This window comes from Microcaecilia unicolor, chromosome 1, assembly GCF_901765095.1.
Source record: "Microcaecilia unicolor chromosome 1, aMicUni1.1, whole genome shotgun sequence".
Classification (NCBI taxonomy): Eukaryota; Metazoa; Chordata; class Amphibia; order Gymnophiona; family Siphonopidae; genus Microcaecilia; species Microcaecilia unicolor.
In genome coordinates, this window is record NC_044031.1 from 560,137,627 (window position 1) to 560,160,945 (window position 23,319).

At 47.7% G+C, this 23,319-nt stretch overlaps 1 protein-coding gene across 2 annotated transcripts in view; it reads left to right on the plus strand.

Annotated features, from left to right (window-relative positions):
- Window positions 1-23,319, plus strand: part of OXR1 (oxidation resistance 1) — a 388,442-nt gene that overhangs the window by 69,650 nt on the left and 295,473 nt on the right. For both annotated transcript variants that reach the window (XM_030217988.1, XM_030217996.1), the window contains exon 3: window positions 7,853-7,960. In XM_030217988.1, coding sequence (XP_030073848.1) covers window positions 7,853-7,960 — 108 coding nt within the window. The remainder of the gene's footprint in view (window positions 1-7,852; window positions 7,961-23,319) is intronic.

A 23,319-nucleotide genomic window follows, 5' to 3' on the forward strand; every position in this document is an offset into this window, starting at 1 on the left:
CTAATGAATTTAATATCTATGTTGAACATCCTTGGTCTGTTTCTTGAAGAGTCTGATTGTGTTCCCACTCTTATCCTGTTCCTACAAGTATGCCTTTAACATTTTTTCTTACTGTCTACTCCTCTCTAAGTGTGGTTTTACTTTCCTTTTCACTTTTTTTTTTTCTGGCTGAATCTGTGATATGCAGCTTCTGCTGTCAGCAAAGAGAGCAGCATTGGGGACTGTGTAGGGCTTGATTTTTCCTTTCAGCTGCATCATGTGTAATGGCAGGCATTTTGGGTTCCCAAATGTATCTCCCTTCAGCTGTGTCAAATTCCAATACAGTGGTCATATTATTTATTTATTTATTTATTGCATTTGTATCACACATTTTCCCATCTATTTGCAGGCTCAACGTGGCTTACATAATTTTGTTAACAATGTCATTCCAAGATATTAGATACAGTTAGTATTGTGCAGAGATTAAGTAGGGAAGAGAGAAGAAGGAAGGGAATGATTAGGGTAGTTAGAGACACGCAGTTCTGTTTTCTTGACTGACAGCTCTTCTTTATCTCAAACGACTTCTCCTTCCATTCATGAATTTCTCACGTCTCTAGAACGCAAAGAAACTTACTTCTATATTCCCATTTGGCCTTGTCACCAGTTCTTCCTATGGTTTGCAGTCCTGAGAAGTCACTTTTAATTCCAGGCAATGCCTTTTGGTCTTTCTACAGCTCTCAGAAACTTTGCAAAGTAGTGGTGGTCATGGTAGTATTCCAAAGGAAGGAAGGAATTGGTGTTCATTCCTACTTGGACAACTGGCTAATCAGATCCTCTTCTTTTCAAGAAAGGCTGCTAGTTACTGCTTGAGTGATAGATCTCTTGCAGTTGGGAGGCTAACAATTAAAACCATCCCAAAGTCTGGAGTATTTAGGGGTTCATTTTGGCCAGCTACAGGGCAGGGTTTTCCTGTCGAATCACAGGAGGGGACAAGATTCAGAGTAATCTTTTGCTGAAAGTTCAGAATCCTTGCACATGGGATTATGTTCAAGTTCTTGGATCCATAGCGGCAGATGTTGAGATGATTTCCGGGGCCAGAGCTTATATGCAGCCACTTCAGCAGTCACTCCTATCTTGCTGGTCCCCTGTATCTCAAGTTTACAACTTTTTTCTTTTTTTGAACCCCGCAGGTAAAATTTAGCATGACATGGGGTCTTCAGTCGAACAACCTTCTCAGGGGAGCTCCATTGGTGAGCCTACAATAGATAATTCTGGTTACAGATGCAAGCACCCAAGGGATGGTGAGATCACTGTCTCCATCTCAATGCTCAAGGCCTTTGGACCAAAATGGAATCTCTGGCCATCAATTGTTTGAAACTCAGAGCTGTCTGGAAAGCTCTATGGATCTTTCAATTTATACTCTGAGGAAACTTGGTGCGAATCCTGTCGGACAATGTAACAGTAGCCTACTTAAACAAACAAGGAGGCATTTACAGTGATCATCTCGATGTGGAGGCTCGCATTTTAATTTGGTGGATGTAAAAACATGTACCTATGTTTTCAGTGGTTCACATAGCAGGAATATTGAATGTACAAACGCATTATCTGAGCAGAAACTCTCTGGGCCCAGAGGAATGAAAGTTGTCAATGATGGTGTTTCACCTGATCACAAAGAGATGGGAACTCCAGTTCTGCATCTCATGACATCTCTTCAATTTGTTTAAGTTCCTCAATTCTTCAGAAGAAGAGAGTTCAGTTCAAAAGGGATAGATGTACTTCTCTGGGAATGGCTGGAGACAGGCTGGCTCTACAGCTTCTCTCTCTGGCCAGTGACAGGAAGAGTCCTCCACAGAATCCTACTTCATCTAGGATGGGTAATTCTAATAGTTGTAGACTGGCCTAGAAGGCCTTGTTATGCAGATCTAATCCAGCTCATCATAGACAAAACTATTTTGACTTCCCCTGCTCCCAGGTCTACTCTTAGGATCCCATTCAGATAGAGGATCCATCCCTTTTTGGACTTACAACTTGGCTCTTGAAAGGTTGGAATTAAGAAAGAAATGTTATCCAAAAGATGTATTACTATATTACTTCAAGCTAGAAAGTGTTTTACTACTTCAGCTTATTCACATGGTTGGAGAATATTTGAAACGTTGGGAAAGAGTCATTTCTCCCTTTCACTTTTCCCTACCTCAAATTTTGGCCTTTTTCTACAGGAATGTTTTAAGGAAGGCCTAGTCTACAACTCGCTACAAATTTAGGTAGTGACAGGGACTTACCAAATTCCTCTCTGGCCTCTCATCCTGATGTAGTCTGTTTTCTAAAGGTAGTCGACCATCTTAAGCCTTCTCTTTGTCGTCCTTGTCCTGAATGGAATCTTAATCTAGTGCTCAAGTCTCTTCAGAAATCTCAGTTTGTTTCATTAAAGAAAACTACATTGAAAGATCTTACTTTGAAGACTATTTCTCTGATAGCTACTAACTCTGCTAGAAGAATTGCTGAACTGCAGACCATGTCTTATAGAGAAAATTAAAGGAAAAACTTAATTTTTCCATACAAAAACTGAATATATTCACATTAATCACACCAAGAACATTTACATAATACGATAGCTTAAATTTGTTCCTTAAACTGCAGTAAGATTATGCACCCTCACATAATTACATACTGGGAAAAGCTTATAAGAAAATATTGTTTTTTAAGGTGTAACGGTTTTTTATTCAGGCTCAAAACAAAATGTACCCAACATCAGAAGACAATGAGACACTAAAGGTTCATAAGTTTTTTTTAGCCTGTATACAATGTCTGTGCTCGATCAACCTCGTTTTCAACATTCGTGACGTTTGTCCCACATAATATAAATTGCAGGGACATTTCAAAAGATAGATCATGTTTCTAGATTGACAATTAGTTAAAGATTTTAAATCATAAATCCTCTCCATATGCACATCCCTGAATCCATCCACATCTAGCATATTATGGCATACTGAACATTGACCACATGCGCTATGATGTCCCTTCATACTGTCATTGCTTTTTTGACGGTTCCATGTGTCAGCCACATATAGTAAGTCACTCAAATTACTCTGTCTTTGATAAGCAAACATAATCCTTAAATCACGAAAGCAGGGCTAAGTCCTTAGCAGTGCAGCATGTTATTTTAATTATTTTAACCATCTTATTCGTATGTATGTTCTATTTAGTTACAAATGTTACCACTTCTTCTTGCTCTGTACTATGTTCTTTGGGGTTTAACAACCAATCTCTATGATTATAAAAAGCTTGTTTTCTTGCTTTAGATACTAAATTCTTAGGATATCCTCTTTCTTCCAATTTCTTCCAAAAAGCCACGCAGTTCAGCTTCCTTTACTGATTCTGGTAATCCAACCAATCTCAAATTGTTCCTGCGAGAGTGATTTTCCAAGTCATCCACTTTCTCTTCCAAGGAAACAACCTTGTCTTGAAGGTGCTTGATTTCCAATGATGATTCTTGAATCAAGTCACCTTTCCAACAGATCTTTGGTAAAAGTAGCAAATCGGTGCTCTATGCCATTCAAGTTATCGATAATTTGTTGTAGTTGCACTCCCATAGCCTGTTCCACAGCCTGATGGACCTCCTTAACTATTTTGAGTGCCCAGGCACATCCCACTGTAGGCAAAGGAGGGGCGCTTCTCTCTGCTATGTTTACTCCACTACCACGATTATTCTTCCCTTCTTTCCTGGATACACGTGCAGCTTACGGAGACTCACGTGGTTAAGGCAATTCCAATATGTCTGTAGCACTCCACAATCTTGATAACTAACCAGCACCACCTAGAGGCGGAGGGGAGGGATGGGATCCCCCCCAAAAAAACAAACCTCTTGGCGCTTCTCACAGCCTTGCAGAAATCAGCCGAGACAGCAACTCAGCTATGCTTTCTACCTTAGTGGCAGTCCAGGACCCGTTTTCTGTTCGGGTATAGGAAGGAACACTACTGAAAATTTCAGGCCAAGTATCCCCACCGCTGTCTCCCCACTCCACCTGAACGTGTGCTCCAGGCCTCATGTGGCGTCTTCACCTTTGTAGCTGCCACACCATCCATCACTCCAATACTGCAGCTCCTGGTTCTCAGCTTCCCCCCCAGAATGCTTCTCGGATCAGTCTCGGATCTCACCTCTCTCTGCCACTGGGCCTCCCGTTCAAATCACCGCAGCCGATCTGATGGGGCAAGGGGGACACATACGCACGCCAAAATCCTCCTCCAATTGTCCAGGACCTCGGGTAGGAGTGATTACAAACCTCCAACCTTAGTGCGCGGCAAGACCTGGTGCTGTGGAAAGGTGATCTGGGAGCCAGATTCGGGGGTTTCACATTTGGGGATTACCAGAGCTTAACTTGAAGTGGCCATCTTGGCCGGCAGCTCCACCGGAAGTCCGAACATATTGTACTTTAAATAACTTTTTTAAACTGCAATAATTCTTCCCTTTTCGCCCCTTTTACCCCTCGGTCATCTAGCGGTCCAACTGATTCTTTTGCCGGCTTCCTGCTTTTAATATACCTAAAATTTTTACTGTGTGTTTTTGCCTCCAACGCAGTCTTTTTATGTAAGGCCCTCTTTGCCTTCCTTATCAGTGTTTTGCATTTGACTTGACATTCCTTATGCTGTTTCTTATTATTTTCAGTCGGTTCCTTCTTCCATTTTCTGAAGGATTTTCTTTTAGTTCTAATAGCTTCCTTCACCTCACTCTTTAACCGTGCCAGCTGTCGTTTGCTCTTCCTTCCTTCTTTTTTTAATACATAGAATATATTTGGCCTGGGCTTGCAGGATGGTCATTTTGAATATCATACATGCCTGATGTAAATTTTTGACCCTCGAAGCTGCTCCTCTAAGTTTCTTTTTTTTTTTTTTTTGTCCACCGTTCTTATAGTCTCCTTTTTTTAAAGTTAAACTCTAACTTATTGGATTTCCTGTGTATACTTATTTCAAAGCTAATATCAATTTTGATCATATTATGATCACTGTTGTCAAGTGGCCCCAGCACCATTACCTCCCACACCAGATCATGCGCTCCACTAAGAACTAGGTCTAGAAATTTTCCTTCTCTCGTTGGCTCCTGTACCAGCTGCTCCTTAAAGCAGTTCTTGATTTCGTCAAGGAATTTTACCTCCCTAGCATTCCCCAATGTTACATTTACCCAGTCAATATTGGGGTAATTGATATTACTAATATATGATAGAGGAATTAGTATAATATATATCAATTAATGCTCACAACCAAATTCTAATCAGTGAAACTCTGTATTGAAGGTGTTAAGTCACATTTATTCATGAAAATATGTGGAGAAAAAAAGACTTCAGAAACCTTGGAGATATCTGTTTAAAGGCAAACTTTTCAAATATTTAGAGAACTCCTTTTCAATCACTAGTCTTCACAAAAAAAACTCCACTCTTCTTATTCATGAAATACTTGTACATACACCTTTCACAATACACTAAGGTAGCGGCTTATTTAAACGTCATATATTTGGTGAAGTAAACATTCATTTATAACTTAACTTAGATAGTAGTGGTGCTACTGGTCCGCATTATATTCCACAGTTTCTGATATCCATAAAATCCAACAGGAGAACCCTGTTTCGCCACAATCGGGCTGTTTCAAGGGCTAAGCTCTGCATCCATATTTTCTACCCCGAGCTTCTCACATTCACCACACACAATGCCTTTTCATGGCGCCTTTGAATCAAGGACGGCTTCCCTTCGCTATATATACATCATTTCCTTCATCATTACTCACATCCTCCATGACGTCAAAATTTAAAGACTCAACCAGCCACATACGATCCGCTCACAAAAATGCTTTCCACTCAATTGATATGTTTAACCCATTAGGGATTACGGTTTGCAGCCAGTATATCCATCTTTGTTCTTTCTGTCGTAATATTCTCCTCACATCTCCTCTTCGCTCTGTCATATGGACTTGTTCCAAAACTATACATTGTAAATCCAAAAAATCATGTTGTTTCAGAAGACAGTGAGACACTAAAGGTTCATAAGTTTTTTTAGCCTGTATACAATGTCTGTGCTCAATCAACCTCGTTTTCAACATTCGTGACGTTTGTCCCACATAATGTAAATTGCAGGGACATTTCAAAAGATAGATCACGTTTCTAGATTGACAATTAGTTAAATATTTTAAATCACAAATCCTCTCCATATGCACATCCCTGAATCCATCCACATCTAGCATATTATGGCATACTGAACATTGACCACATGCGCTATGATGTCCCTTCATACTGTCATTGCTTTTTTGACGGTTCCACGTGTCAGCCACATATAGTAAGTCACTCAAATTACTCTGTCTTTGATAAGCAAACATAATCCTTAAATCACGAAAGCAGGGCTAAGTCCTTAGCAGTGCAGCATGTTTTTTAATTATTTTAACCATCTTATTCGTATGTATGTTGTATTTAGTTACAAATGTTACCACTTCTTCTTGCTCTGTACTATGTTCTTTGGGGTTTCACAACCAATCTCTATGATTATAAAAAGCTTGTTTTCTTGCTTTAGATACTAAATTCTTAAGATATCCTCTTTCTTCCAATTTCTTCCAAAAAGCCACGCAGTTCAGCTTCCTTTACTGATTCTGGTAATCCAACCAATCTCAAATTGTTCCTGCGAGAGTGATTTTCCAAGTCATCCACTTTCTCTTCCAAGGAAACAACCTTGTCTTGAAGGTGCTTGATTTCCAATGATGATTCTTGAATCAAGTCACCTTTCCAACAGATCTTTGGTAAAAGTAGCAAATCGGTGCTCTATGCCATTCAAGTTATCGATAATTTGTTGTAGTTGCACTCCCATAGCCTGTTCCACAGCCTGATGGACCTCCTTAACTATTTTGAGTGCCCAGGCACATCCCACTGTAGGCAAAGGAGGGGCACTTCTGTCTGCCATGTTTACTCCACTACCACGATTATTCTTTCCTTCTTTCCTGGATACACGTGCAGCTTACGGAGACTCACGTGGTTAAGGCAATTCCAATATGTCTGTAGCACTCCACAATCTTGATAGCTAACCAGCACCACCTAGAGGCGGAGGGGAGGGATGGGATCCCCCCCCCAAAAAAAAACAAACCTCTTGGCGCTTCTCACAGCCTTGCAGAAATCAGCCGAGACAGCAACTCAGCTATGCTTTCTACCTTAGTGGCAGTCCAGGACCCGTTTTCTGTCCGGGTATAGGAAGGAACACTACTGAAAATTTCAGGCCAAGTATCCCTGCCGCTGTCTCCCCACTCCACCTGAACGCATGCTCCAGGTCTCATGTGGCGTCTTCGCCTTTGTAGCTGCCACACCATCCATCACTCCAATACTGCAGCTCCTGGTTCTCAGCTCCCCCCCAGAATGCTTCTCGGATCAGTCTCGGATCTCACCTATCTCTGCCACTGGGCCTCCCGTTCAAATCACCGCAGCCGATCTGATGGGGCAAGGGGAACACATACGCACGCCAAAATCCTCCTCCAATTGTCCAGGACCTCGGGTAGGAGTGATTACAAACCTCCAACCTTAGTGCGCGGCAAGACCTGGTGCTGTGGAAAGGTGATCTGGGAGCCAGATTCGGGGGTTTCACATTCGGGGATTACCAGAACTTAACTTGAAGTGGCCATCTTGGCCGGCAGCTCCACCGGTAGTCCGAACATATTGTTCTTTAAATAACTTTTTTAAACTGCAATAATTTTGTAACATCTTTATAGGTAAGCCAATACCCTTTATTATTTGGTTATTGAGAGGTAATCTGGTAATAAACTGAATGCTTGTCACCCCTCTCCACCTTTTGCTTTCAGTGTCACTAAACTGTTCACTGAGAAATATTTTCTGTTCTTGTCTCCACTTTAGGTTGAACCAAGAGATTCGTTAAACACCATTGCCTTGAAGTTTGATACAACACCCAATGAACTGGTTCAGTTAAATAAGCTTTTCTGTAGAGATGTTGTTCCTGGACAGGTACTGTCTTTTGTATATTTCAGCAATTAGGGTTAATGTAATAAGGCTCAAATATTTAGGTAGTTTTATTTTGTTTAAAATGTAGCATTCCTTGTCATCAAGCAGATGAAGCCATTACGTATGGGTTATGTCCATCAACCAGCAGGGGAGATAGAGAGCACTCAAACTTTCACAGTGCCCTCTTGGCCAGCTAGCTCCACTGCCTCTTCAGTATTCTCTATCTCCCCTAGCAGGGTGGCTGCAGCTTGTTCGAGCTCCAGAAAAATCTGCCGGGAGGTGGTTCCTGGCTTGCCAGATGTTAACCGGGGTGTTGGAGGCTATAGCAGCCTCACTTTAAAGGCACATAGGTTAGCCCTTTCCCTGCCTTACCCATACCTCTGTGGATGTGGACATATTGCCTTGCTTTCCCTGTCCTTACCCACCAACAGTGGATGCAGGCATATAGGTTCGCCCTTTTCCTGCCTTTCCCACTCATCTGAGCCTCCGGAGTCTTCAATACCTCTGCTTTCCTCACAGCTTAAAAAAAAAAAAAAAAGTTGCGTCGCGTTTTTAAACGCAGAGACGCTGGAACAGAGGTTTTTGACCTGATTTTCAGCAGGATCGTAGTTGTACACTAGATCCTTTGAGGTAAGAGTGTTTTCCAACTCCTCCGGGGTGGGCCCGCGATCGGGGCGATTTTAGCGCGAAACTGCCATCTTGGATTTTACCGCAGTTTTTCGGCGATGGCTGCGGACAATGTAAAGCGCTGTTCCACTTGTGGCAAGCGCAAATCAGCAGCAGGGCTCTGTAAATCGTGCTGTACTGGCGTAGGAGCCGGCCCGAGCATGGCGAGCGATGTTTCTTCCCGCTCTGAGCTGGCAGCGGGCGCCATTTTGCTTACACCACATGGCGCGGCCTCCGTGGACACGGAGAGACCTGAGCCGGGTGGGGCACCTCGAGATGAGGTTATTTCAGGAGTGGCTAGCACCGGACAGGATTTGGGTGCTCAGGGTGAGATTTTCTCCCCGGATTTTGTGCTTTTGCTGCATAAAGCATACATGATGAAAAGAGCCCTTCCTCAAGGGTCGCCTGAGGCTCCTCTGATTGCCCCCCCCGATGGATTCTGGCCTGGGACTGCCCAGTGAGGTTTTTTTCCCGGATGCTTGGCCTAAAGATAAGCGCAGAAGGGTTAATTCCCCTTCAGATTGTGGTGCACCTTTTTCCCCCCCGTGGTCGGGGTGTGAGGATTCGGAGAACTCTGACAGACGTTCTTGGTCTGAGGAACCAGAGTCAGGTGCGGATTTACCACAGGATCTGGATGATCCCTCCGCGGTGAGGATTTTCCACCGTTATGAGCTGCCAGTGCTTATTTCAGATACCCTGCAGGCCCTCTCGATTGAAGATCCTGACAGTGGCATGGCCTCCTCGGGTAATCCCAGGATGGCTAGTACCAAGAAAGCTGCTCGGGCCTTCCCTTTGCATGACTCCATCCTAGAGCTTGTTTCGGCTCAGTGGGCTGACCCCGAGGGACCTTTGAGAGTTTCCAGGGCTATGGGGCAATTATACCCTCTGCGTGAGGAGCATTTGGCTCGCTTTGCAATGCCTAAAGTAGATGCCCTAGTCACTGCGGTGACAAAGAGAACTACCCTCCCTGTTGAAGGAGGTGTTGCCCTGAAGGATGTTCAAGACCGTAGGCTGGAAACAGCATTGAAACGGCCCTTTGAAATTGCAGGTCTCACTGTTCGGGCGTCTGCATGCAGCTGTTATGCTGTGAGAGCCTGCCTAGCTTGGCTGCAACAGGCAGTGGCTCAGCCCGGAGATGGAGCGGAGCCCTTCTTGGATGTGGCTCCGCGGATGGAGGTGGCCTTGTCCTTTCTGGCTGATGCCCTTTATGACCTTGTCAGAGCTTCGGCTAAACAAATGGCAGTAGCAGTGGCGGCTCGCCGTCGTCTGTGGCTACGACACTGGGCAGCGGACATGGCCTCTAAGCAAAGGTTGGTGAAGTTGCCTTTTCAAGGACTTCTCCTATTTGGTGAGGAGTTGGAGAAAATTGTGAAAGGCCTGGGTGATCCAAAACCCCAGCGCTTGCCCGAAGATAGGCAGAGGCCTTCCTCTAAGGGCCAGGCGGTCCACTCCTCGTACAGACCTCGCTTCCGTGAAGCTAGAAGGTACCGCCCGGGGCGTTCTGCTGGGTTCACTTCACGTGCCCGTGGTCAGCAGAGGAACTCCTTTCGCTCGGACAAGCGTTCCGCAGCCGGTGGCTCAAGACCAGGAGTTCAGGGGCGACCCTCTCAATGATGGTGCGCCGGCCCTCTCCTCGATGCCTGTCATCGGAGGACGGCTTTCCCTCTTTGTTGAGGAGTGGGCCAAGATTTCCTCAGATCAGTGGGTTCTGGACCTGATCAGAGATGGATACAGAATAGAATTCAACGCCCCAGTAAGAGACGTGTTTGTGGAGTCCCGATGCGGTTCTGCCGTCAAACGGGCGGCGGTGGAGGAGACTTTACAAGGTCTGATTCAGTTAGGGGCAGTGACCCCGGTGCCTCCCGCCGAGTAAGGCTGCGGCCGATACTCCATCTACTTTGTGGTGCAGCGAAAAGGTGGGTCCTTTCGCCCTATTCTGGACTTAAAAGAAGTGAACAAGTCCCTGAGAGTGCGGCATTTCCACATGGAATCCCTGCGCTCCGTCATTGTGGCGGTACAGCCAGGAGAGTTTCTCACGTCTCTAGACCTGAAAGAAGCTTACTTGCTCATACCGATTTGGCCCCCGCACCAGAAGTTTCTGAGGTTTGCGGTGTTGGGAAAACATTTCCAGTTCAGGGCCTTGCCTTTTGGCCTCGCCACAGCTCCCCGAACCTTTTCGAAGGTAATGGTGGTAGTAGCTGCTTTTCTCAGGCGAGAAGGTATCAGGGTTCACCTGTACCTAGACGACTGGCTCATCAGAGCAGACTCTGCAACAGACAGCTTACAAGCTACAGCCAGAGTGGTCTCAGTACTGCAATCTCTAGGCTGGGTCGTCAATATGGCCAAAAGTCACCTGTCCCCTTCAGAATCTCTAGAGTTTTTGGGGGCCAGGTTTGACACAGTCTCGGGCTATGTGTTCCTACCCGAGCTAAGGCGGTGCAAGCTTCAGAATCAGGTCCGTCTGCTCCTGAGGATGCCCCGCCCGCAAGCTTGGGACATTGTCCAGCTGCTGGGATCGATGACAGCCACGATGGAAGTGGTACCCTGGGCGAGAGCGCACCTGAGACCTCTACAGTATTCCCTACTCCGGAGATGGGCTCCTATTTCTCAGGATTACCAATGCAGACTTACTTGGCTCCCTGCAGCCCGTCTCAGCATGGAGTGGTGGCTCTCGGACAGCATGCTGCGGCGAGGAATGCCGCTGACGCTCCCCGTTTGGTGCCTGGTGGTAACAGATGCCAGCCTGAAGGACTGGGGCGCACACTGCAAGGGGAAGCATGCCCAGGGTCTATGGACACCCGAGGAGTCGGAGTGGTCCATCAACCGCCTAGAGTTGAAAGCGGTGTTTCAGGCGCTTCTGGCCTTTCAAGTGACCCTGGAAGGATTGGCTGTCAGAGTGATGCCGGACAACACGACAACGGTGACCTATATAAATCGACAAGGCGGAACAAGGTGCAGAGCACTAGCCGCGCAGGCCGAACTGATTTGCCACTGGGCCGAGCTGCATCTTCAGTGTCTGTCGGCAGCTCATATTGCAGGTCAGAGCAATGTGCAGGCCGATTATCTGAGCAGGCATCAGATCGATCCAGCAGAATGGAATCTGGCAGACGAAGTATTCCTGCAGATCTGTGCCAAATGGGGCAAGTCCGTGATGGATCTAATGGCGACAAGTGCCAATACCAAAGTCCCGTGCTTCTTCAGCAGACGGAGAGATCCTCGCTCGGCGGGGTTGGATGCCTTGGCTCAACCCTGGCCTCCGGGTCTACTTTATGTGTTTCCCCCATGGCCCTTGATAGGGCGCCTGCTCTTGCGGATTTGGCTGCACCCAGGAGAAGTGGTCCTCATCGCCCCGGATTGGCCAAGGAGACCTTGGTATGCAGACCTCCGACATATGCTCCTGGAGGCTCCTCTGCTGTTACCTCTGGTACCGAACCTGTTGACTCAGGGACCGGTAGCCATGGAGGACGCCGGCCGCTTTGGTCTTACGGCATGGCTATTCAGAGGGCGCAATTGAGGGATAAAGGTTATTCCAATAAAGTTATTTCCACTCTCCTGCAAGCCCGCAAGCGGTCCACTTCCGTGGCTTATGCCAGGATTTGGTGCCTGTTTGAGTCTTGGTGTGCTTCCAGAGCCATTGCTCCAATGCGGGCTCCTGTCTCGCCGATTCTGGACTTTTTGCAGGAAGGTGTACAAAAAGGCTTGGCCTATAATTCCCTGCGGGTGCAGGTGGCAGCGTTGGCCTCCCTTCGTGGTAAGGTGGAAGGCGTGTCTTTGGCTGCTCACCCAGATGTGGCACGGTTTCTTAGAGGGGTGCTTCGGCTCCCTGTCCAGCTTGGCACCTGGGGCTAGTTTTGAAAACCCTGCAGGCATCTCCTTTTGAGCCGCTTCGGCGAGCATCGGAGAAAGATTTGACACTGAAGGCCGTTTTTCTGGTGGCCATTACCTCGGCGAGACGGGTGTCAGAGCTCCAGGCGCTGTCCTGTAGAGACCCATTTCTGCAATTTTCAGAGTCCTGAGTCACGGTTCGGACCGTGCCTTCCTTTATGCCTAAGGTGGTTTCAGCCTTTCACCTAAACCAGCCTATTTTCTTGCCCTCTTTTTCAGAGGAAGAGTTTCCAGAATCTTTTGGGCAGCTGCACCTTTTGGATGTGTGCAGGACTCTGCTGCAGTATCTGCGAGTTACTAACTCTTTCAGGACTTCTGATCATCTGTTTGTTTTGCTATCCGGTTCTCGCAGAGGGTCTCCAGCGTCTAAAGCCACTATTGCCCGCTGGCTCAAAGAAACTATCTTTTCAGCTTATCTGCTGGCCGGCAGGGTTCCGCCTGTAGCCTTTAAGGCACATTCTACTAGAGCGATTTCTTCCTCTTGGGCTGAAACTGGAGCACTCTCTCTTCAAGAGATATGCAGTGCAGCAACATGGGCTTCTAAGCTCTCCTTTGCCCGACATTACAGGCTGGATGTGGCTGCCAGGAGGGATGCGCGTTTTGGTGCACAAGTGCTAGCGCGTGGTGTGGCTTGTTCCCACCCTATCTAGGGATTGCTTTGTTACATCCCATACGTAATGGCTTCATCTGCTTGATGACAAGGAAGGGAAAATTAGGTTCTTACCTTGGTAATTTTCTTTCCTTTAGTCATAGCAGATGAAGCCATGAGCCCTCCCTGTATGATTGTCTGTATGCTGTGAATCTGTTTTTCAGGTTCTGTTCTAATTTCCTGAAGTTCCTTCCTTGGGAGAAAGTTGGAAAACAATCTTCAGGATTCATGTTCAGTTTAAATTTAGGAGGATGTGTTCATTCCCTCCAGGAGGCGCGTGTGTTCCCCTCCAGTTCTATAAATAGGAGGATGAGTTCATTCCCTCCAGTGTGTTGGGAGGATGTGTGGTTCCCTCCAGGAGGCGCGTGTGTTCCCCTCCACTTATACAATAAGGAGGATGAGTTTATTCCCTCCAGGAGGATGTGCATTCCCTCCTTTATGAGTTCATGCCCTTGTGATGGGCCATCGTTCGCTGTGAGGAAAGCTCTTGTGATTCCCATTGCGGTTTGCCATACTGCTTTGGAAGCTTCAAATACTGAAGAGGCAGTGGAGCTAGCTGGCCAAGAGGGCACTGTGAAAGTTTGAGTGCTCTCTATCTCCCCTGCTGGTTGATGGACATAACCCATACGTAATGGCTTCATCTGCTATGACTAAAGGAAAGAAAATTACCAAGGTAAGAACCTAATTTTCCATATTCAGCTCAATTACAGGTTTCCTCTCTTAACAATTCACACGAGCCTTTAAAAGGCTTTTCTACTCAGTTCCTCAAAGCACATAATCGTAAGAGTCCTTGTTATATCAATGTCCAACACATATGCTCCAAACTTGACGAGTGGTGTTTGGGCGTGCCCACTAGCATGCATTTGATTTCTTTACGCAGTTATATGAATGTATAAAACACCCGTGAGTGTTAAGGCGTAGCAAAGGCTACTGGAAGTGCCGCACAAATCCGTTCAGCAGCTATTCATTCAATCAACTTGGTTCCCAGTGCGAGTCCACATTTCGTGAGAACCTTCATCAGGAGAACCAAATCGCCCTATAACGTTCTGAGGTAATTTCTGGTAAGCCAGGCTGGGAATACAGTCCTGATGGTAAGCAGCCGTTGCTATATTTAAATGTATGTGATAAGTATAATACTAAGATTAAGGCAATATAGTGCGAGGCTAGAACATGTTTGTTTTATTCACAGAAAGGGCGATTTGGTTCTCCTGATGAAGGTCCTGACGAAATGCGGTCTCGCATTGGGAACCAAGTTGATTGAATGATTAGCTGCTGAACGGAGAAAAGAGATGTGAACTTAACTGATATTTTGGAAAAGCTATATTACTAGTGACTTTCGCCTTTGATTTAGATAGGAATAATGTTTTGAAATTGTATTTCCGACACATGGTTGATAGTTTTTTGGGTTCAAAGATAAATATATTTCCTGACTTATCAGGGGAATTGCAGACTAGGAGGTGTGAACTCTTGGCTTTTAAGCTAAATATCATTGCCCTAAGTGGGACCTTCCTAGTGTGATTCCCGTGTTTCTTCGAGGACAAGCAGGCTGCTTGTTCTCACGACTGGGTTGAAGTCCACGGCAGCCGCCACCAACCGGAAGAAAAACTTCATGGGCGGTCCCGCATACAGGGCACGCCCACCGCGCATGCGCGGCCGTCTTCCCGCCCGTGCGCGACCGTTCCCGTTCAGTTTTTTTCCATTCCGCGCTGGAGAGAGACGTGTTCCCGTCTCTCTTAAGCAGCCCCAGAAACCGGATTGCGGCCTAGCCCGCGGTTTTTTCTTTGCTCTGTACGCGTTTGCGTTTATTTTTCTTTAAAAAAAAAACGAAAAGTTTTCCTTGTCGTTCTTAGTCGCGAGGGTGCGTCGTCGCGGCCGCGGTCGTTTCTTTTTCAGGCGTGCTTTTCACCGCCACCATCGACGATTTTGACTTCGCTGACGCGATTTTTCCGTCGATGTACTCGAAAGTCCTGAGCGGATTCAAGAAGTGTGGTCGGTGCGTCCGGCAGATCTCGCAGACCGATACTCATGCTTGGTGACTCCAGTGCATCGGCCTGGAGCATAATTCCAAGACGTGCACCTTGTGTCTCGGCTTAAGGAAGTGGACGCAGGTGGTGAGGCAAGTTCTGCGGGACCGTCTTTTTGGAACATGCGCCAGGTCTTCGGTGCTGGTACCGATGTCGGCGCAATGGCATTGACCCCAGGAGCACAAGTACCTTTGGCCCGCCAGCCTGCCGGTGACTACGGTGGTGAGCGGCCGCGCGGGCAGTCTGCCCCGGCCACTCCCGCTGCTCAGGGCCATCGGGACTGAACCCTGTCGGATCCGATACCTCGAGGCTGGGGGGCTCCACCTCCTCCTCGTCTCTTTCGCGGAGCGCCGATGACGGACATCACAAGAAAGTCAAGAGGCACCGTCATCGGTCGCCCATGGCGCATGGGACTGGCAGCTCCGGGACATCGAGGGACGACTCGACACCCAGGAAGCGGCAGTGCCGGGTGGAGCGTTCCCCCTCGGTCGAAGAGGTGTCGCTGCGTGGGTCCGCGGGTATCTCGATACCGTCTCCTGGACCCGAGCAGCTTCTGGCACCAGCACCCACACCGGTCCCCCTGCCTTTCCCGACAGCGGGTTTTGACGAGTGTCTCCGAGCCATCTTTCCGGGATCCTGGAAGGGCTGATGCGCCGGTGGGCTCTGGCCCGATGCTGACGCCTCCGACGCTGTTTGCGGCACCGGTGTCGACCGCCACGCAGGTGGAGTCCCCGTTGACGTCGATGGAGGGAGCTTCGTCCCCGCCGGCGCGGGAGTCCACCGCTCGATGCCATTATCGAGGACGTGGTTCCTCGCAGTCTAGACGGGCCCAGTTGAGGTCTGAGCTGAGAGAACTCATGTCTGACACCGAGGAGGAGGCCTCGTGGGGGGAGGAGGAGGACCCCAGATATTTCTCCTCAGCCTAGTAGCGCTCTAGAAATGTTAAGTAGTAGTAGAGGAATCTGTGGGCCTTCCCTCCAACCCCACTCCTTCACCGGAGAGGAAGCTGTCGCCTCCTGAGAGCCTCTCATTTGCCTCTTTTGTCAGGGATATGTGCATCAGCATTCCCTTTCCTGTGGTTACTGTGGATGAGCCGAGGGCGGAGATGCTCGAAGTCCTCGACTATCCCATCACCACCTAGAGAGTCTTCCACGGTGCCGTTGCACAATGTCCTTTAGGAGACAGTGCTTCGGAACTGGTTGAAGCCACTATCTAATCCCACCATCCCCAAGAAAGCGGAGTCCCAATACAGGATCCACTCAGACCCAGAGTTGATGCGGCCTCAATTGCCTCATGACTCGGCGGTCGTGGACTCTGCTCTCAAGAGGGCACGGAGTTCGAGGGATACCGCCTCCGCGCCCCCTGGGCGGGGAGTCTCGCACTCTGGACTCGTTTGGGAGGAAGGCCTACCAATCTTCCATGCTCGTGATCCGCATCCAATCATACCAGCTCTACACGAGCATCCACATGCGGAACAATGTGCGGCAACTGGTGGACCTGGTCGACAAGCTCCCTCCGGAGCAGTCCAGGCCTTTTCAGGAGGTGGTCAGGCAGCTGAAGGCGTGCAGAAAGTTCCTGTCCAGGGGTATCTATGACACCTGTGATGTGGCATCTCGAGCTGCGGCCCAAGGTATAGTGATGCGCAGACTCTCCTGGCTGCGTGCCTCTGACCTGGACAACCGCACCCAGCAGCGGCTGGCGGATGTCCCTTGCCGGGGGGATAACATTTTCGGCGAGAAGGTCGAGCAGTTGGTGGACCAACTACACCAGCGGGAAACTGCTCTTGACAAGCTCTCCCACCGGGCGCCTTCAGTATCCACCTCAGCAGGTGGACGTTTTTCCCGGGCCAGGCAGGCTGCACCCTACGCCTACAGCAAGCGTAGGTACACCCAGCCGGCCCGAAGGCCTCCTCAGGCACAGGGACAGTCCCAGCGCACTCGTTCCCGTCAACAGCGTGCGCCCAAGCAGCCCCCTGCGCCTCCACAGCAAAAGCCGGGGACGGGCTTTTGACTGGATCCATGGGAACATAGCCGCCATCAAAGTATCCATGCCGGACAACCTGCCAGTCGGGGGGAGGTTGAAAGTTTTTCACCAAAGGTGGCCTCTTATAACCTCCGACCAGTGGGTTCTCCAAATAGTGGGGTGCGGATACACCCTGAATTTGGTCTCCACTCCACCAAATTGCCCACCGGGAGCCCAATCCTTCAGCTCCCATCACAAGCAGGTACTTGCAGAGGAACTCTCCGCCCTTCTCAGCGCCAATGCGGTCGAGCCCGTGCCACCCGGGCAGGAAGGGCAGGGATTCTATTCCAGGTACTTCCTTGTGGAAAAGAAAACGGGGGATGCGCCCCATTCTAGACCTGAGAGGCCTGAACAGGTATCTGGTGCGAGAAAAGTTCAGGATGCTTTCCTTGGGCACCCTTCTCCCCATGATTCAGAAAGACGATTGGCTTTGTCCCCTGGATTTAAAGGATGCTTATACTCGCATCCCGATACTGCCAGCTCACAGACAGTATCTCCGATTCCGTCTGGGGACACGTCACTTTCAGTATTGTGTGCTGCCCTTTGGGCTCGCCTCTGCACCATGGGTGTTCACGAAGTGTCTCGTGGTGGTTACAGCGTACCTACGCAAGTTGGGGGTGCACGTGTTCCCGTATCTCGACGATTGGCTGGTGAAGAGCAGCTCAGAGGCAGGAGCTCTTCGGTTCATGCAGTGCACTATTCAACTTCTGGAGCTGCTAAGGTTTGTGATAAATTACCCGAAGTTCCATCTCCAGCCAGTCCAATCTCTGTGATTCATAGGAGCTCTGCCGAATTCCCAGACGGCTCAGGCCTTTCTTCCTGAGGCGAGGGCTCAGAATCTCCTGTCCCTCGCTTCCCAGACCGGAGCGTCTCAGCAGATCACAGTTCGGCAGATATTGAGACTCCTGGGCCATATGGCCTCTACTGTCCATGTGACTCCCATGGCTCGTCTTCACATGAGATCTGCTCAATGGACCCTAGCTTCCCAGTGGTGCCAAGCCACCGGGAATCTAGAAGATGTCATCCGCCTGTCCGTCAGTTGCCGCAATTCGCTGCACTGGTGGACAGTTCGGACCAATTTGACCCAGGGACGTCCATTCCAAATTCCGCAGCTCACGAAGGTGCTGACGACGGATGCATCTCGCCTGGGGTGGGGAGCTCATGTCGATGGGCTCCACACTCAGGGGGTGTGGTCCCCCCAGGAACAAGATCTTCAGATCAACCTCCTGGAGCTCCGAGCGGTCTGGAACGCACTGAAGGCCTTCAGGGATCGGCTGTCCTACCAAATCATCCAAATTCGGACAGACAATCAGGTTGCAATGTATTACATCAACAAGCAGGGGGGCACCGGATCTCGCCCCCTGTGTCAGGAAGCCGTCAGGATGTGGCGTTGGGCTTGCCAGTTTGGCATGCTTCTCCAAGCCACATACCTGGCAGGTGTAAACAACAGTCTGGCCGACAGGCTGAGCAGAGTCATGCAACCGCATGAGTGGTCGCTCCATTCCAGAGTGGTACGCAAGATCTTCCGAGAGTGGGGCACCCCCTCGGTGGACCTTTTCGCCTCTCAGACCAACCACAAGCTGCCTCTGTTCTGTTCCAGACTACAGGCGCACGGCAGACTGGCGTCGGATGCCTTTCTCCTCCATTGGGGGAACAGCCTCTTGTATGCTTATCCTCCCATACCTTTGGTGGGGAAGACCTTGCTGAAGCTCAAGCAAGAATATGGCACCATGATTCTGATAGCGCCTTTTTGGCCCCGTCAGATCTGGTTCCCTCTACTTCTGGAGTTGTCTTCCGAAGAACCGTGGAGATTGGAGTGTTTTCCGACTCTCAATTCGCAGAACGACGGAGCGCTTCTGCACCCCAACATTCAGTCTCTGGCTCTCACGGCCTGGATGTTGAGGGCATAGATTTTGCTTCGTTGGGTTTGTCTGAGGGTGTCTCCCGTGTCTTGCTTGCCTCTAGAAAGGATTCCACTAAAAAGAGTTACTTTTTCAAGTGGAGGAGGTTTGTCGTTTGGTGTGAGAGCAAGGCCATAGAACCTCGTTCTTGTCCTGCACAGAACCTGCTTGAATACCTTCTGCACTTATCAGAGTCTGGTCTCAAGACCAACTCAGTAAGGAATCACCTTAGTGCGATTAGTGCTTACCATTACCGTGTAGAAGGTAAAGCCATCTCTGGAGAGCCTTTAGTCGTTCGATTCATGAGAGGCTTGCTTTTGTCAAGGCCCCCTGTCACGCCTCCTGCAGTGTCATGGGATCTCAACGTCATCCTCACCCAGCTGATGAAATCTCCTTTTGAGCCACTGAATTCCTGCCATCTGAAGTACTTGACCTGGAAGGTCATTTTCTTGGTGGCAGTTACTTCAGCTCGTAGAGTCAGTGAGCTTCAAGCCCTGGTAGCTCATGCTCCTTATACTAAATTTCATCATAACAGAGTAGTACTCTGCACTCACCCTAAGTCCTTGCCTAAGGTGGTGTCGGAGTTCCATCTTAACCAGTCAATTGTCTTGCCAACTTTCTTTCCCAGACCGCATACCCGCCCTGCTGAACGTCAGTTGCACACATTGGACTGCAAGCGAGCGTTGGCCTTCTATCTGGAGCGGACACAGCCCCACAGACAGTCCGCCCAATTGTTTATTTCTTTCGACCCCAATAGGAAGGGGGTCGCTGTCGGGAAACGCACCATCTCCAATTGGTTAGCAGATTGCATTTCCTTCACTTACGCCCAGGCTGGGCTGACTCTTGAGGGTCATGTCACGGCTCATAGTGTTAGAGCCATGGCAGCGTCAGTGGCCCATTTGAGGTCAGCCACTATTGAAGTGATTTGCAAGGCTGCGACGTGGTCATCTGTCCACACATTCACATCACATTACTGCCTCCAGCAGGATACCCGACGCGACAGTCGGTTCGGGCAGTCGGTGCTGCAGAATCTGTTTGGGGTTTGAATCCAACTCCACCCTCCAGGACCCGATTTATTCTGTTCCAGGCTGCACTCTCAGTTGTTCTTCGTAGGTCAATTTCTGTTATACCCTCGCCGTTGCGAGGTTCAATTGACCTGGGTTCTTGTTTTGAGTGAGCCTGAGAACTAGGGATACCCCAGTCGTGAGAACAAGCAGCCTGCTTGTCCTCGGAGAAAGCGAATGATACATACCTGTAGCAGGTGTTCTCGGAGGACAGCAGGCTGATTGTTCTCACCTACCCTCCCTCCTCCCCTTTGGAGTTGCGTTTTACTCATTCCTTTGCTTGTCATTCAACTGAGCGGGAACGGTCACGCACGGGCAGGAAGACGGCCGCGCATGCGCGGTGGGTGTGCCCTGCATGCGGGACCGCCCGCAAAGTTTTCTTCCGGTTGGTGGGGGCTGCCGTGGACGTCAACCCAGTCATGAGAACAAAATCAGCCTGCTGTCCTCGGAGAACACCTGCTACAGGTATGTATCATTCGCTAAGTGTTCTATTTCTTTGAATTTTAATAATTACTTATTTGTTGAATCTAAGAAATTACAAGAGTTTGTGGAGTTGAAAGAACAGATGACGAACCCTCTGCAGCAACTTCCTTTAGTTACACTGTACCGGCTGCAATTACCGATTAACCTTCCTCCCTCAGAAAAAGTGAATTGTAAGATTAACCATTTTGAGTTTTTCTTATTTTCTTTGAGATTGTTTTCCTGATCTTGGATCTCCTAGTTGTGGACGATTATATAACATATATTGGTGGGAGAAAATGTTTTCTTTTTTAATATCAGTTTCTGTTTTCCCTTACATTTATGTGATAAATGTGAATGTAATTAAGTAAAATGATAAATAAAAAAAAAAACAACAATAATAATAATAATAAATATATATATATTAAAAAGCAGCAGTCCTAGCACAGACCCCTGAGGAACCCCACTAACTACCCTTCTCCATTGTGAATACTGCCCATTTAACCCCACTCTCTGTTTTCTATCCTTCAACCAGTTTTTAATCCACAATAGGACATTTCCTCCTATCCCATGACCCTCCAATTTCCTCTGTAGCCTTTCATGAGGTACCTTGTCAAACGTTTTTTGAAAATCCAGAAACACAATATAAACTGGCTCCCCTTTGTCCACATGTTTGTTTACTCCTTCAAAGAATTGAAGTAAATTGGTCAGGCAAGATTTCCCCACACAAAAGCCGTGCTGACTTGGTCTCTCAGTAATCCATGTCCTTGGATGTGCTCTGTAATTTTCTTTTTAGTAATAGCCTCAACCATTTTCCACGGCACCGACGTCAGACTCACCGGTCTATAATTTCCTGGATCTCCCCGGAAACTTTTTTTAAAAATCGTAATTACATTGGCCACCCTCCAATCTACCGGTACCACGCTCGATTTTAAGGATAAATTGCATATCACTAGCAGTAGCTCCGCAAGCTCATTTTTCAGTTATATCAGTACTCTAGGATGAATACCATCCGGTCCAGGAGATTTGCTGCTCTTCAGTTTGCTGAACTGCCCCATTACGTCCTCCAGGTTTACCGTGAAGTCAGTAAGTTTCTCCGACTCGTCCGCTTGAAATACCATTTCCGACACCGGTATCCCACGTAAATCTTCCTCAGTGAAGACCGAAGCAAAGAATTCATTCAATCTCTCCGCTACATCATTGTCTTCCTTGATCGCCCGTTTTACCCCTCGGTCATCCAGCGGCCCAACCGATTCTTTTGCTGGTTTCCTGCTTTTAATATACCAAAAAAAAAATTTTTACTATGTTTTTTTGCCTCTAATGCTATCTTTTTTTTTCTTAATCCCTCGTGGCTTTCTTTATCTGCGCCTTGCATTTGCTTTGACACTCCTTATGCTGCTGCTTGTTATTTTCAGATGGTTCCTTCTTCCATTTTACTACTACTACTACTACTATTTAGCATTTCTATAGTGCTACAAAGCATACGCAGCGCTGCACATTTTCTGAAGGCGTTTCTTTTTGCCCTAATAGCTTCCTTCACCTCACTTTTCAACCACGCCGGCTGTCTTTTGGACTTCTGTCTTTCTTTTCTAATTCGCGGAATATGTTTGGCCTGGGCCTCCAGGATGGTATTTTTGAACAGCGTCCATGCCTGTTGTGCAGTTTTTACCCTCTCAGTTGCCCCCCTAAGATTTTTTTCACCGTTCTTCTCATTTTATCATAGTCTCCTTTTTTAAAGTTAAAACGCTAACGTATTTGACTTCCTGTGTATGGTTACTTCAAGTTTGATATCAAAACTGATCATATTATGATCACTGTTATCAAGCGGCCACAGTACCATAACGTCCCTCACCAGATCATGCGCTGCACTAAGGACCAAGTCTAGAATTTTTCCTCTCTAGCGTGTCCCGATGTTACATTTACCCAGTCTATATTTGGGTAATTGAAGTCACCCATTATTATTGCATTGCCTATTTTGTTCGCGTTTCTGATTTCTTTTATCATTTCTGCGTCTACCTGCTCATCCTGGCGAGGCGAATGGCAGTACACTCCTATCACCGTCCTTTTCCCTTTTATACATGGAATTTCAACCTACAATGCTTCAAAGGTGTGATTTGTGTCCTGCTGAATTTGTAATCTATCTGAATCAAGGCTCTCGTTAATATACAATGCAACACCTCCACCAGTTCGGTCCACCCTATCATTACGATATACTTTGTACCCCGGTATGACAGTGTCCCACTGGTTATCCTCCTTCCACCAGGTCTCAGTAATGCCTATTATATCCAATTTTTTATTTAGTGCAATATATTCCAACTCTCCCATCTTATTTCTTAGATTCTTAGCATTTGCATATAGACATTTCAGAGTATGTTGTTTGTTCCTATTTGCATGATGGCTATGTAGTAATTTCATTTGGGCCTAAGGTTGAAGAGTTCTCCCTAGCTCAATGAGGTCAGAGCTTGGAAAGCTAAAGCCAACAGACCTTCATTTTAAAACTGGGCTCTCCCTTTTATATTTTCAGAATTTCCCTCCTAAAGTGTTCTCCTCTTATTTTTGGATTTCTAATTAATAGAAGTTAGGACATTCCCTTTTGTTACAGACAGGTTCTTTTGGGATCAGCTGAATAAACACTTTCCTGGTTACCAGGATGTCATTATACATCTGTAATATAATATTGTTGGAGGGGCCT